The sequence below is a fragment of the Telopea speciosissima genome, chromosome 3 (assembly GCF_018873765.1).
Source record: "Telopea speciosissima isolate NSW1024214 ecotype Mountain lineage chromosome 3, Tspe_v1, whole genome shotgun sequence".
Taxonomy (NCBI): domain Eukaryota; kingdom Viridiplantae; phylum Streptophyta; class Magnoliopsida; order Proteales; family Proteaceae; genus Telopea; species Telopea speciosissima.
The window spans coordinates 8,763,418-8,776,474 of record NC_057918.1 but is presented as its reverse complement, the minus strand read 5'-3'; the positions used below and the strand labels follow the sequence as shown (position 1 = coordinate 8,776,474).

Sequence of the window (13,057 nt, the reverse complement as noted above, 5' to 3'; positions counted from 1 at the left end):
AAACGAATAAAATCAGACAGAATAGAACCAGTACAATTAATAAAACCGAATTGAAACACTCAATTTTTGGTATTACCTTATGTTCAAGTAAATACTGGTTTTGTGTGTTCTAATGGGTTGTATTTATAGGGAGGTTTTCTATAATATTTATAATATACAATAAGAAAATACACAATATATATTGAGATAGTAAGCTTTAGTTATTCTAAACTTATTTGTTCATGCTCTCAAATTAGGTGTAAAAGGGAATCGAATTATAAGGTACAAGGGTGAAATCGAATGTGAACCAACATTGCAAACCACATATAAATCGGAGTTTATCAGAATTGCAAACTGTTTTTTCAAAATCAGTAATATCGCATGTATATTAGATAACAAAAATTGAATATAAACTAGTAAAATCAGATCGAATGCAAAACGATTATGATTTTGACTGATTTTTACCAGTTCTATTGTGATTTGGATATTGTGAAAATGTAAACCAAACTAGAACCATAAATTGACACCTTTACAAGTAGAGGTGTCAAGTTCCAATTTGAACTGGTTGGACCGATTTCGATCAATGAAAAAAAGTATACACAGACCATCAATCCAAATTGAATCGTCACAATAGACAAAAGAAAAACTAGAAAGAAAAAAAAACAGATACTTTAGTTTTACATATGTGTAAAAATCAAAATGAACCGGTAAAAACCCGACCGGACCAATAATAGAACATCAATCCAAAATGACACTTGAAATTGAATCGAATCGAAACCATAACCAATGGAAACCAAATTTCACCTTAATGGTTTGACTTTAATTTAGACCAGCACCCAAAAAATCAATTCAAACCGATGGAAAATAGACCGGACCCATCATTTGAGTGTTTGACACCCCTCATGGCAAGCATTAGTTACAAGTGATGCCTAAATTAGTAAATTACAAGCTTTTTCAACTTCACCATACATTGCAGTGGGGTTTGGAATGGGATTTCCTCTTCCGTACCTGAGCTTTCCTTTTAAAATAGGTACAAGGTCGTTACAAAACTCTCCCCACAGAACAAACCAAGAGCTTTTCAAATGCCATACTTAGACCTAACTTGACATCATACCATTAGAGGGGAAATGCAAGGTGGGTACACTCTTTGACTTGCTTCATCATCATCCGACTCTACCCGATAACCAAGTGACATGTGGCAAAGGGAACATTTTGCTGTATTTGTTCATCTACCGCAAAAATTAAATAAAATTTTTGAAAGAGATTAATGAGTTATACTATAAAATATTTACAAAGTAAATATTGCATTCATAAGAGAATGTTATCTGGGCGTGTGTGGTGCACTGGGCATAGGGTCACATTAAATGATCGTTGTGCCTCCATGAATTTCCAACTTTTCATGAAGCATGATGGTCATTTTGCTCGTCGTAGTGTCTCGACGTAGAAGCAATGCACTGTACACGCTCAAATAGCATTGTTTCTCTCATAAATAAATTTGTAATACTGTGACATGGACAATAGTATTTATTTATTCACTCTTATATTTGTTATTGTATAAATTGTTTATTCCTCACACGTGAACAGTCCACCTAAGTGTGTAATAAAAGCTTCATCCTACAAATTCTATGCGATGATTGGTAAATATGGTTTTAGTACACGGTATTGGGGTATCAGTGGATCTATATTCCCTGCCCGGTCCAGTTCCCCTAGTGCCCCTAATAGGAGGGGGGGGGTGCACTTAAGGGTGTCAAAACAAAACTGAAACCATTTGTCGAAATCGAAGCGAATCGTTTAAACCGAAATTGGTAGACCATTTAAATAAATGGTCTGGTTATGGTTTAAAAAATGCCATCGTTTAACTAAACGGTTTGGTCCAATTTTAACTAATTAATCCAATGGTTTTAGGTCGTTTAATTCAATTACAATCGATTATAACCATTTAAACCAAACATCAAAAGATTCAAAACCTAGCAATAGCAACTACTAAGTACTAACCACTAAGTCACTAACTCACTAAGTCTCGTTTCTTCAATAAATGATTTCTTTTTTTCAAAAAAAAAAAACTAATAACTTCATAATTACTACTAACTAATTAGTATTAGTATATAAAAGGTAAACGGTTTTCTATCCGAAAAAAATAAAAAATAAAAAATGGGTAAACAATGATTGAAGGTACAATATTTTCATGGGATCCATCATCCATTGAAGGTATTTACTAATTAAAAGAGATAGCACTATAGGCTACAACTCATTATCTATTAAAAAGTACAGGAGGTTTGGTTCGAAAACTATTAAACTATTTAGTAACAGGGATGTTATTCATAATCGGCTAACCCAAACCGTGTAAAATCATTTAATCGAAAACCGTGTATAACCATGTAACTGAAAACCGTGTATAACCATTTAACCGAAACCGTTTAAAAACCGTATAACCGAAACTGTTTACTAAATGGTTGCGATTTTGGATATGCAACCGTTTAGTTAAACGGTTTGGTTACGATTCCCACCCTCAAGCAGTTAAAATCGAATCAAACCGAACCATTTAATCGAAACCGGACCATTTAACACCCTTAGGCGCAATAACCATTCCACCCCTGCCCGGGTGGATTTCACCTCTCTTATTACAGGCACTAGTGAATTGGACCGGACAGAAAATTGCAGGAGATAATTTTCCGATATCAGTCACCTTCAAAACTGATATTGATGCGGTATTGATACACTTAAGTTGTATTAAGCAAGTTTACCCTGAGTTTTCCTTTAAAAAATGGATTTTTTGTTTTTACTATTTTATCTCTTGTCCGTAATGGAAGACCATGTATGAGCCTATTACCTCAAATCGATAACAATTTGAAGATCAAAACCACTTAAAACTGTGAAACCGAAATCATTACAATACCCAAAATCGAAAATTGTTCGATAAATGATTCTGTTTCTACATTTCTACATCCACAAACACTCTGAAACGAACCATTCCGAATCATTTAAACCGAAACTGTACCGTTTTAACATCCTTAGGTGGTGGAGACCCTTATTCTGTGTTTTTTCTGGTTGGTAAAAATGGTGACCCTTATTCAAAGGAAGAGGAAGAGGAAGAGGAAGAGGAAGGTTTGGTTGCGCGAGGGGGTGAGAATAGAGAGACTTGGAGAGCTCCAGCTACCCATAGAAAAATATAAATTGGCCGCTGTATCCAATTATATCACTCAAGGCGTATCTTAGTGGCGAGCACATGCAGGAAATAGGGGCATTTTTAGGAAAATAATAAAAATAAAAATAATAATAATCATTAAATCGGATACGATGTACGTATGAAAACAATGTAGGGTGGTTCTCTCTCTCTGCCCGACCTACCCGAACTGCCCGTGCTGCGGTACCAAGTACACCCTTCGCTTTGCCGTTGCCGTCTGGCGTGGTCTCATAAAACCATTTCGTTTGTTTCCCCAGGGTTTTTCTCTCTCTTTCTCTTTCTCTTTCTATCTCTTCTTCCCTTATTTCTCTCTCTGTTGAGATCGCGAGCGAAATCATCGCTAGATGTCGACCTGGATCTGAACTGCGTAGCGTCAATTCGATCGGTGTACGAATCTCTGCCGTAGACGAATTGAGCCCTAATCTTGGAATTCCCTTGTTTCGAGGCGTCGCTTGGGCGGAAATTAGGGTTTCTGTTTTTGGGGAGGTTTCGGAGATGGTAATACAAGGCTTTGGATTGGATCTAGGGTTTCCTGTTCCTCTAATTTTAGGACGATTCTAGGGTTTCTTGGATCGGGCGGTGGAATTACGGCGGGATTGATGTTTCTCGTTCGGGACGAAGGTGGGATCGAAATAAAAATTGGCGAAGATGCAAGGCTATGCATGGGCGGGAAGGTGAGGAGTGGAAAAGGAGGCGGCACATGTGGCCGGTCCCCGCGATTGGTACGACGACTGTAGTTTCCGATTCTACAATTACATCCACAGCTGATTCTTTCTGCAAGGTATCCCCCCCTTATGTGTTTTTTGGGTATTCGTCTTTGTTCCGATTGTTGATATAAATCGATTGGTGTTCTTTTGTTGGGGCTTTGTGAAGGTAGGCATCGGGGAGAGAAAAGAACCTGACTTTCGGAGCTATAGATTATCTGTGCATGCTGTTGGTTATGGAATTCAGAGTTCTCTTACATGTTCCCCTTTTATGCCTCTCCTCTGTGTTTTTGGTGGACAACGAGGAAAGATTGGGAATTGGTTCGGTAGACTTGCTATTTGTTAGGAGTTGTAGTCGATGGTGGTGTTTTCAACTTTAACTGCTCTTTTTGTTATTTTTTAATTCCCCTTGCGGGGAGGGTTGCTACTATCCGTCTATGCAGTTCTGTATGTCGGGGGAAATAGGAGTTTTGATTTGATTTGATTTTTTTTTTTTTGGGGGGGGGGGGGGGATGGGGGTTCAGCTCAAAACATGATAGCAAATTCTGGGATTGTGTTTTCTGGATTCTTCTTGGTTATAATTTTGAACTGAATTTACTGGACTGTGCAGCCTCTTGATTATTCTTAGATTGTTGAGGTTCTTTGATTGCTCTTGCTCTTTTGGGTCGGGTGTATTGTAGCGTTGATTTTATGAAACTGAATCTGGTGACATTGCATTACTAAGTTTGAAAAGAGTTTGCTGACAATAGAGACACGTGAATAAGAAATGAACATTACTTACTTACATTTTGTAAGCTCTTTGGTGGGATCTTTAAAGTAATATTTGCTGTCAGTGTCATTTCTGATACTTTTGCTAATTCTATGTGATAATCTAGTTGGTTGATAAGTTTTGTCTCAATGTGTGTTTTTTTTAGAATTGGGTGGATATGTATGCTTGCTTTTCTTATTTGATGAGTGAACTAAGAAAAAGTACAATTGTTTTTAATTAGGATCCTATTGTGTTGAAATTACTTGGAAGAAACGATTCTTGGATATGCTAGCTTCCTGTTGCTGGATCATTTATTTTGAGTGAAAATTCCAGTCGTTTTTTATTTATAGGTAGATTATATATAGTGTTAGAAGGAGCCCTATATATATATACACAATTGTCACATCATATGTTATTGAGCTTCTTTTTCTTTTCTTTTCTTTAGTAACATGTGTTACTTGGCTTTATCCATTTGTATACTCTCAGAGATATTGTTTACTTAAACAAACTAGAGCATTCCGATTAACCAGACTGTCAGTTTGTTTTTTGGGTCATTGTATGTTGTGGAACTTTGTCACTGAATGATTTGTCCTCATCATTGAATGTTCCACCACAATTCTAGGATGGTATGGAATTCTGCAATTGCTGGAACTTCAAAAGGGTTTCAATCTATCTTTACTTTTGTCTTAGCTGTTTTTTTTTTCCCCCCCAAATATGGTTGGTGAAATGTTTCCTCCAGTGTTGGTATTTCAATAATCAAATGTACTAAATAGTCTTGGGTTTAAGATGTAAAAAGAGATTCATGACATGGTTTGCTCTCGAAAGGGGGAACAGAAGAAAAACTAACTTCTAAGGAATTTAAATGTTTTGAACTTGGTGGAGTTAAAAAATGCTGGAAATTGTTGTGCTCAATAAAAGTCATTTCTTTCTTTCTTTCATTTTTAAATGCAGGTCCATTAAATGTGTCTCTTTAGGCCTAAATTTGATTACTACCTTGACTTGTTTTTCTCATAAAAAGCTTTCTTATCTAACTTTTTTGAAACTGAGTTTAAGTATGTTCACCTGTAAAGTTTTTAGCTGATTTTTGATTTATCAAATAAAATTTTCTTCTGTTGCCAATAAAATAAATGTTGCTGGCTTCTGTATCAAAGACATTGCATGCTTTTCTTGCATGCCATATTTTTGTATGCATTTTAGCTGTGCCATACTACGGATGTTGTTTTAGGTAGAAACCCTAGTGGAATTTGGGATGGATGACTTAGAGGTGGACAGCTAGATATCAGTTGAATTTGTATTTTGATGACTCTATTTGTACTGTTAACCAAACTAGATTGCTTTCATATATCTGATTAGAGGATGTGAGGAGGATGTGAGCTGATTCCTTTATTACAAATCTTGGTTGTGGTATCTTCTGCCCTTTTTTTTATTGAAGCACTAAAAGCATTAGCTTATTGTTTAGAAAATGTGGAGTGGGATTTTCCTTTTGTATGTGGCTTTTTCATTCCCAGAACCTTGTATCTTCTTTGTTTTTTTGGCCTAGTCCTATTTTGCAGATGACTGTTCTGTTTGGGCTCCTACGGTGCTTTGAAGTTTGAAAAGCAAATACCTCTTACATAACGCCTTTAATTTCAATAAAGTCTCATTTGTTAGTAAACTTCTTTTTCTTAGCATCTTCATGGAACATTGATATTCTGTGTGGTAGTGTTATTTTTCTCATTCTCATTAACTAAAAACTTATTTGAATCTTCATCACCTACTGCCTGGTCTGATCTAGTTGCAGTTGGGTTTATAAAATTGAGGCTACACATCCAAAAACATTGTTCTCAGTAACAGTTTTTTAACTTTTTGGTTGCTGTACTTGTGCGTGTTCATTTCTTAGCAAATTTTCTCTTTAGTGTTTCATTAAATTTTGGTATCATTTAGTATTTTTTATTTCCTTCCAAGTCATAGCCACCTAATTGCGTATCAGTTGCTTGGCAGTGATATTTCTTTAAATTGCAATCATAAATGTGTTATTGGCAGGTTAAGATCCTGTTTGGTGACAGTAAAGAGGCCATCAATTTAGAAGTTTTATGAAATGCCTGTCAGGAGGGGGTAAAAGGGAAAAAAATATTAATGGGGGCATTTGCAGATAAGTAGTTGGATTATTCTTCCCTATTCCTCCTTTGAAAACTTGTATTCTGCTTAGGAGCCCTCTGGAGTCTGAGATACTGGATTTTTTTGGTTATCGGTGAAAGTTTGTGCTTTAAATTTTTTATATGAAATAGCTTATGGTTTGGACATTTTAATGGTAATCCTAGTTATGATTTAGTATTCCATTTCCTAATGATCCAACTATCAGTTTATCTTCTGACCACAACCACATCTTCTCTGGTTTTCATTTTTCAAGTTGTAGTTTTGCTGTTCTCTATTTGTATCCATTCTACTTATTTTATTTCCACTGAAGTTTCTCGTGTTTTGTAGGATGGACGCAAAATTAGTGTTGGTGACTGTGCACTTTTCAAGCCCCCGCAAGAATCACCACCTTTCATTGGCATAATTCGCTGGTTGACATCAGGCAAAGAGGATAATCTTAAGTTAGGTGTAAATTGGCTTTACCGACCTGCTGAAGTAAAGCTTGGCAAAGGCATTCTGCTGGAAGCTGCACCAAACGAAGTGTTTTATTCGTTTCACAAGGATGAGATACCTGCTGCATCGTTACTCCATCCGTGTAAAGTTGCATTCCTTCGTAAAGGTGTTGAACTTCCTTCAGGGATATCCTCATTTGTTTGCAGGCGGGTTTATGACATTGCGAACAAGTGCTTATGGTGGCTAACTGATCAAGATTATATCAATGTACGCTTTATGCTTCATAATTTTTCGTATTAGAGCTGCTTCTGGTATGCTTTGATTGCTGTCCTGATTATGTGTAGTTCCTATAACTATATTGTATTTTCTATAGGAGCGACAGGAAGAAGTAGACCAGCTACTAGACAAAACACGACTAGAAATGCATGCAGCAGTGCAGTCAGGAGGGCGTTCTCCAAAACCATTGAATGGTCCAACATCAACTCCACCAATAAAGCCTGGTTCAGATAGTGTACAAAATAGTGCCAGCTCATTGCCATCTCAAGGTAAAGGAAAGAAGAGGGAAAGGGGTGATCAGGGCTCTGAGCCAATCAAACGAGAACGCTCTTTAAAAACCGATGATGGGGATCCAGGCCATTGTAGACCTGAGAACCTGTTAAAATCTGAAATTGCCAAAATAACCGACAAAGGAGGACTTGTTGACTTCGAAGGGGTTGAAAAATTCGTTCAGCTTATGCAGCCTGATAGAGCTGAGAAGAAGATAGACTTGGCTGGCCGAATAATGCTTGCAGATGTGATAGCGGGCACTGATAGGTTTGATTGCCTTGGCCGCTTTGTGCAGCTTAGGGGTCTGCCAGTATTGGATGAATGGCTCCAAGAGGTGCATAAAGGGAAGATTGGAGATGGTAGCAGCCCCAAGGAAGGTGACAAATCAATTGAAGAGTTGCTCTTGGCTTTGCTTCGTGCACTTGATAAGTTGCCTGTGAATCTTCATGCTCTGCAGACCTGTAATGTTGGCAAGTCTGTGAATCATTTGCGTAGTCATAAAAACTTGGAAATCCAGAAGAAAGCTAGGAGTTTAGTTGACACATGGAAAAAACGTGTTGAGGCAGAAATGAAAATCAATGATGCGAAATCTGGGTCTAGCCAGGCTGTTTCATGGCATAGCAAGCCAGGTTTTTCAGACGTCTCCCATGGAGGAAGCAGACGCACAGGAGGATCTTCTGAGGTTGCTGTGAAGAGCTCCGTTACACAACCTTCTGCTTCTAAATCGGCACAAGTTAAACTAGGCCAAGGGGATGCTGTTTCCAAGTCAACATCGGCATCCCCTGGGTCTGTTAAATTGTCAGCGTCATTACCTGCTCCGGTGGCTACTGGTTCAAAGGATTTTCATTGCAAATTGGCAGTTAGTGGTGGTGCCTCAGATCTACCTCTGTCAACGATAAAGGAGGAAAAGAGTAGCAGTTCTAGTCAATCTCAGAACAATAGCCAGTCTTGTTCAAGTGATCATGCTAAAACTATTGGTTCTTCTTGTAGAGAGGATGCAAGGAGCTCCACTGCTGGGTCTATAAGTGTGAATAAAACCTCTGGTGCTGCTTCCCGACATCGGAAATCAAGTAATGGATTTCTAGGATCAGCTGTCTCTGGAGTTCAAAAGGAAACTACAGTGGGAAAATGCAGCTCCATGAACAGGAATGCCTCTTCCGAAAAGATATCACAGTCTGGACTAACATGCGAAAGAGCACCTGATACACCTATTGCTGATCATGTTGGTAACCACAGGCTGATTGTTAGGATTCCAAATCCTGGCCGTAGCCCTGCACGAAGTGCCAGTGGAGGTTCTTTTGATGATACTTCCATCATGGTTAGCAGAGCTTCTTCTCCCGGGCACTCTGAGAAGCATGACCACTCTGATCGTAAAGTGAAGGGGAAGACTGATGCTTGTCGGGCTAATACTGTGGCAGATGTGAATATAGAGTCATGGCAGAGTAATGATGTAAAAGATGGAGTCATTGCATCTGATGAGGGAGATGGGTCACCTGCTGCAGTTCCTGATGAAGAGCGTTGCAGAAATACTGATGAGATTGCTAAAACAACAGACACATCTAAAGCTACCTGCTCGTTATCAGGAAATGATTCCAAGGCTTCTTTCAGCTCCATAAATGCTTTGATTGAAAGCTGTGTCAAGTACTCTGAGGCTAGTGCATCTATGGTAGGGGATGATGTTGGAATGAATTTGCTTGCCAGTGTGGCTACGGGAGAGATGTCAAAATCTGATCTGGTTTCACCTGTTAATTCTCCTCGGAGAAGCTCACCTGTACAAGAGAACTCCTATACTAGTAATGATGCCAAAATGAGATTATCACATGAAGATGCTGGACCCCGAAGCCAAGGTCAGCCTGTTGAGGGTGCAGATGGTGACACTGAGAAGCAAGGTAATATATCTGGGTCCTCCATAGCTTTAGGTTGAATAAAACCATATCTTTACATTAATTTTTTTTATAATTCTTTTTTCAGGGGACAATAAAATCACATGTTCTGAAGAGAAGGCAATAGGGGAGCGAACTGAGCTGCTTCAAGTATCTACCAGTAAAGGTTTGCAGCAAAGTGGAGACTTGTGCTTTAAATCCAATGGAAGACTTGATGACAATACAGTTGCTGCTTCTGTGGCCTTGTGCACTCTAGAATCAAGAGAAGATGACATAGAGGGTGGAGTCAGCCAACTACGAGAGAGGAATAAGTTGGCTGTTCCCGGGGCTAATGATGGTTTCCCAGAGACAAAACCGAAGGCTTGGAGTCCCCTGTTAGATGAAAAGAAGAAAGTTGATCATGTGGAAGAAAAGATTGCTGGTAGTAGTATAGCAGCGGCAACGAATCTTGTTCGTGGTTGTGTTGTTGATGCCTGTAACATTGACAACGCAGTTTCTGTTATAAAAGTTGAGAAGGAATCCATTGATGAGTCACCATCTTGTCCAGCGGTGGAATTTGATAGTGAGAACAAGAATCCTGTGCATGAAGGGTTTAATGCTGGCATTGCTGCCGAGCAGAAGCCACCTGCTGATTTAGACTCTGGGTCTGTAGAGTTCACTGGCAAGGATGCACCGCTACCCTCTAGTTCTGGTAATGGTATGGCTCCAGACAATGAGATTAAGGATGAGAAGCCTGATGACATGGACTTGGGGAATCATGTTGAGCAGAGTGAGTGCCAAAGAAAGGAGCAGGCAAGTAATGTTCCTCCAACTTTCGACGATCGAGGTGGAGCTGGAGTAGGTTCAGTTGTTTCAGATCATAGAAGTGAAGGGAACGAGGAGGCTTCTGAAAAGAGGGAGCATCTTGAGAATCGTTCTGGTGGATCAGCTCCCAACGAAGAGTTGTCCCCATTAACTGTTGGACAAAATGAGCAATGCTTGAAGGCAGCTGGGTCAAAGTTGACTGGCCCTGAAGCCGATGATGTGGAAGCATGTATGTCCACGGCAGAAGCTTCTTCATCTGTCGCAGCAGTAACTGATATGGCTGCTAAGTTGGATTTTGATTTGAATGAAGGCTTTCCTGTGGATGAAGGGAACCAAAGTGAGCCAGTTAGTTCTGCCATTCATCTACCTATCCATCTACCTTTCTCTGTTCCTTCCTTATCAAGCAGTGTACCTGCTCAAATTACAGTTGCTGCTCCTAATAAAAGGCCTTTTGTTCCTCCTGAAAACCTATTGAAGAGTAAAGGGGAGCTTGGGTGGAAAGGTTCAGCTGCTACTAGTGCATTTCGGCCAGCTGAACCTAGGAAGGTTCTGGAGATGCCACTCAGTACAACTGACATCCACCATGATATGACTGCCAGCAAACAAGGTCGCCCTCCACTGGATATTGACTTGAATGTTCCAGATGAGAGACTTCTTGAGGACATGGCTTCTCAAAGTTCTGCTCAAGAGAGAGTGTCTGGGTCTGGGTCTGGGTCTGCTAATAATCGAGATTTGGGACACAGTCAGATGTTTGGGGCTTCATCTGCACCTGGCCGTAGTGCTGGTGGACTTGACCTTGACTTGAACAGGGTTGATGAAGGTACGGAGAGTGCGCAATTCACGGTGAGTACCAATCGTAGGGTAGAAATCCCTGTTATGCCAGTTAGGGCATCTTCATCTAGTGGACTACCTAATGGTGGAGTTAATGTGTTGAGAGACTTTGATTTGAATAATGGGCCAGGGCTTGATGAGATGGGTGCAGAACCGGTACCTCGTCTCCAGCATTCCAAGAGTAATGTGCCATTTTTAGCGCCTGTTGCTGGACTCAGGATGAACAATGCAGAACTGGGAAATCTTTCATGGTTCCCTCCGGGAAACTCTTATCCGGCTGTAGCCATTCCATCGATCTTGCCTGACAGGGGGGAGCAGCCTTACCCAATTGTTGCTACTGGTGGGGCACAAAGGATCTTAGGACCTCCTAGTGGTGGCACCACTTTTGGGCCTGAAGTGTACAGAGGATCAGTGTTATCTTCATCCCCTGCAGTAGCTTTTTCTCTGGCTGCGCCATTCCCATATCCTGGATTCCCTTTCGGCACTAGTTTCCCTCTACCTTCAACGACTTTTTCTGGTGGCTCGACAACATATGTAGACTCTTCTCCTGGTGGGGGAATCTGCTTCCCTGCTGTACCCTCACAGCTAGTGGGACATACAGGTGCAGTCTCTTCTCATTATCCGAGGCCCTATGTGATAAGCCTTCCTGATAGTGCTTCCAACACGACAGGGCCTGAAAGCAGTCGGAAGTGGGGAAGGCATGGTCTAGATTTGAATGCAGGTCCAGGAGCTACAGAGATGGAAGGGAGAGATGACAGGATACCATCAGCATCGAGGCAACTTTCAGTCGCCAGTTCCCAGGCCCTAGCTGAAGATCAAGTTAGAATGTACCAGGCAGCAGGTGGGGTGCTGAAGAGGAAGGAGCCTGAAGGAGGGTGGAATCCGGAGAGTTTCAGCTACAAACAACACTCATGGCAGTAGGAGAGCTCTGAGAGAAAAATTCTTCAATTTATGAATGCTGGTGAGCTCATATTCCCTTCCCCTGAAACCTTGAGAATGTTGATGGTGTTCATATTGTGTGTGCTGAGACACACAAGGCCGCTTTACACTTTGAATTACAGAGCCCAGACATATGTGGGGGGTTTTTCTCTGTTTGTGGTATTTTTTTTCAACTCCAGTTTCAAAGTTCACTCCCACATATGTTGTGCTTTTTACTGTGAAGAGAAAATGTACCATTTGCTGTAATACCTGTAAATTTTTTATATTCCGTTTTCACTGAAATGATTTTCATGGCATTGTTGTCTTCCTTTTCTTGTATCCTCTCCAGCTCTCGGGATGGGTGCCGGCCAGCTCCAAGAGGACTTTATCTAATGTTTCTTGGGGAATGGGCAGCAAGGGAGTGCCTTACATATGTTTATAACCTCTGACCACCACCTCTCCACTGTACCAACTGTAACTTACAAGAATCGGTCGGCTTCTGGAAGCTGTTTGTTCGTTAAAATTGTTCTGGGTGAGATGGCCTCTGCACAGATCAGTTTCCTTTTGTAGATATTTAACTTGCTGGAAAGCACCTATGCCATGTTGCCCAGACACTTTGAGATTGGTTATCAACATGGTGTGTGGTACCTTGACTGTATTCTGCTGGGTGGTGTCATTGCCTCTTCCCATTCCAACCCCTTATATAAATGGCTTCGGGTGTATGAACAGGCCTGAGAAGAAGCCCTTCCATATCTTCTTTGATGTTAATTTATAATTTTTTTCTTTGCATATATTTTATATATAATCTAGTCTTGACCAAAAAATTTTGGTAATTGAGGTTTTGGTTCTTGATTTTGGTTGGTGTGGTGGTGATGTACATTTATTTCATGTT

At 40.2% G+C, this 13,057-nt stretch overlaps 1 protein-coding gene across 3 annotated transcripts; it reads left to right on the top strand.

The window, feature by feature from the left end:
* The first annotated feature begins 3,393 nt into the window (after positions 1-3,393).
* On the top strand, positions 3,394-13,057 carry LOC122656456. 3 transcript variants are annotated; one of them, XM_043850974.1, is made up of 5 exons: positions 3,394-3,944; positions 7,079-7,450; positions 7,557-9,618; positions 9,701-12,208; positions 12,515-13,057. In XM_043850974.1, exons 1-4 carry the CDS (start codon positions 3,822-3,824, stop codon positions 12,166-12,168), a joined length of 5,025 nt encoding a protein of 1,674 aa, XP_043706909.1. In that variant the 5' UTR covers positions 3,394-3,821; the 3' UTR covers positions 12,169-12,208; positions 12,515-13,057. The 3 variants fall into 3 exon arrangements, with proteins under 3 accessions (XP_043706909.1, XP_043706908.1, XP_043706910.1); XM_043850975.1 differs by lacking the exon at positions 12,515-13,057 and adding an exon at positions 4,037-4,228 and having other exon boundaries at positions 3,815-3,944; positions 9,701-12,482; XM_043850973.1 differs by lacking the exon at positions 12,515-13,057 and having other exon boundaries at positions 9,701-12,482.

Coding starts and splice junctions, on each gene's coding strand:
- LOC122656456 (XM_043850974.1), top strand. CDS start 3,822: ATGCATGGGCGGGAAGGTGAGGAGTGGAAAAGGAGGCGGCACATGTGG. Junction 7,451..7,556: donor CTGATCAAGATTATATCAAT/GTACGCTTTATG, acceptor TATTTTCTATAG/GAGCGACAGGAAGAAGTAGA. Junction 9,619..9,700: donor TGGTGACACTGAGAAGCAAG/GTAATATATCTG, acceptor TTCTTTTTTCAG/GGGACAATAAAATCACATGT.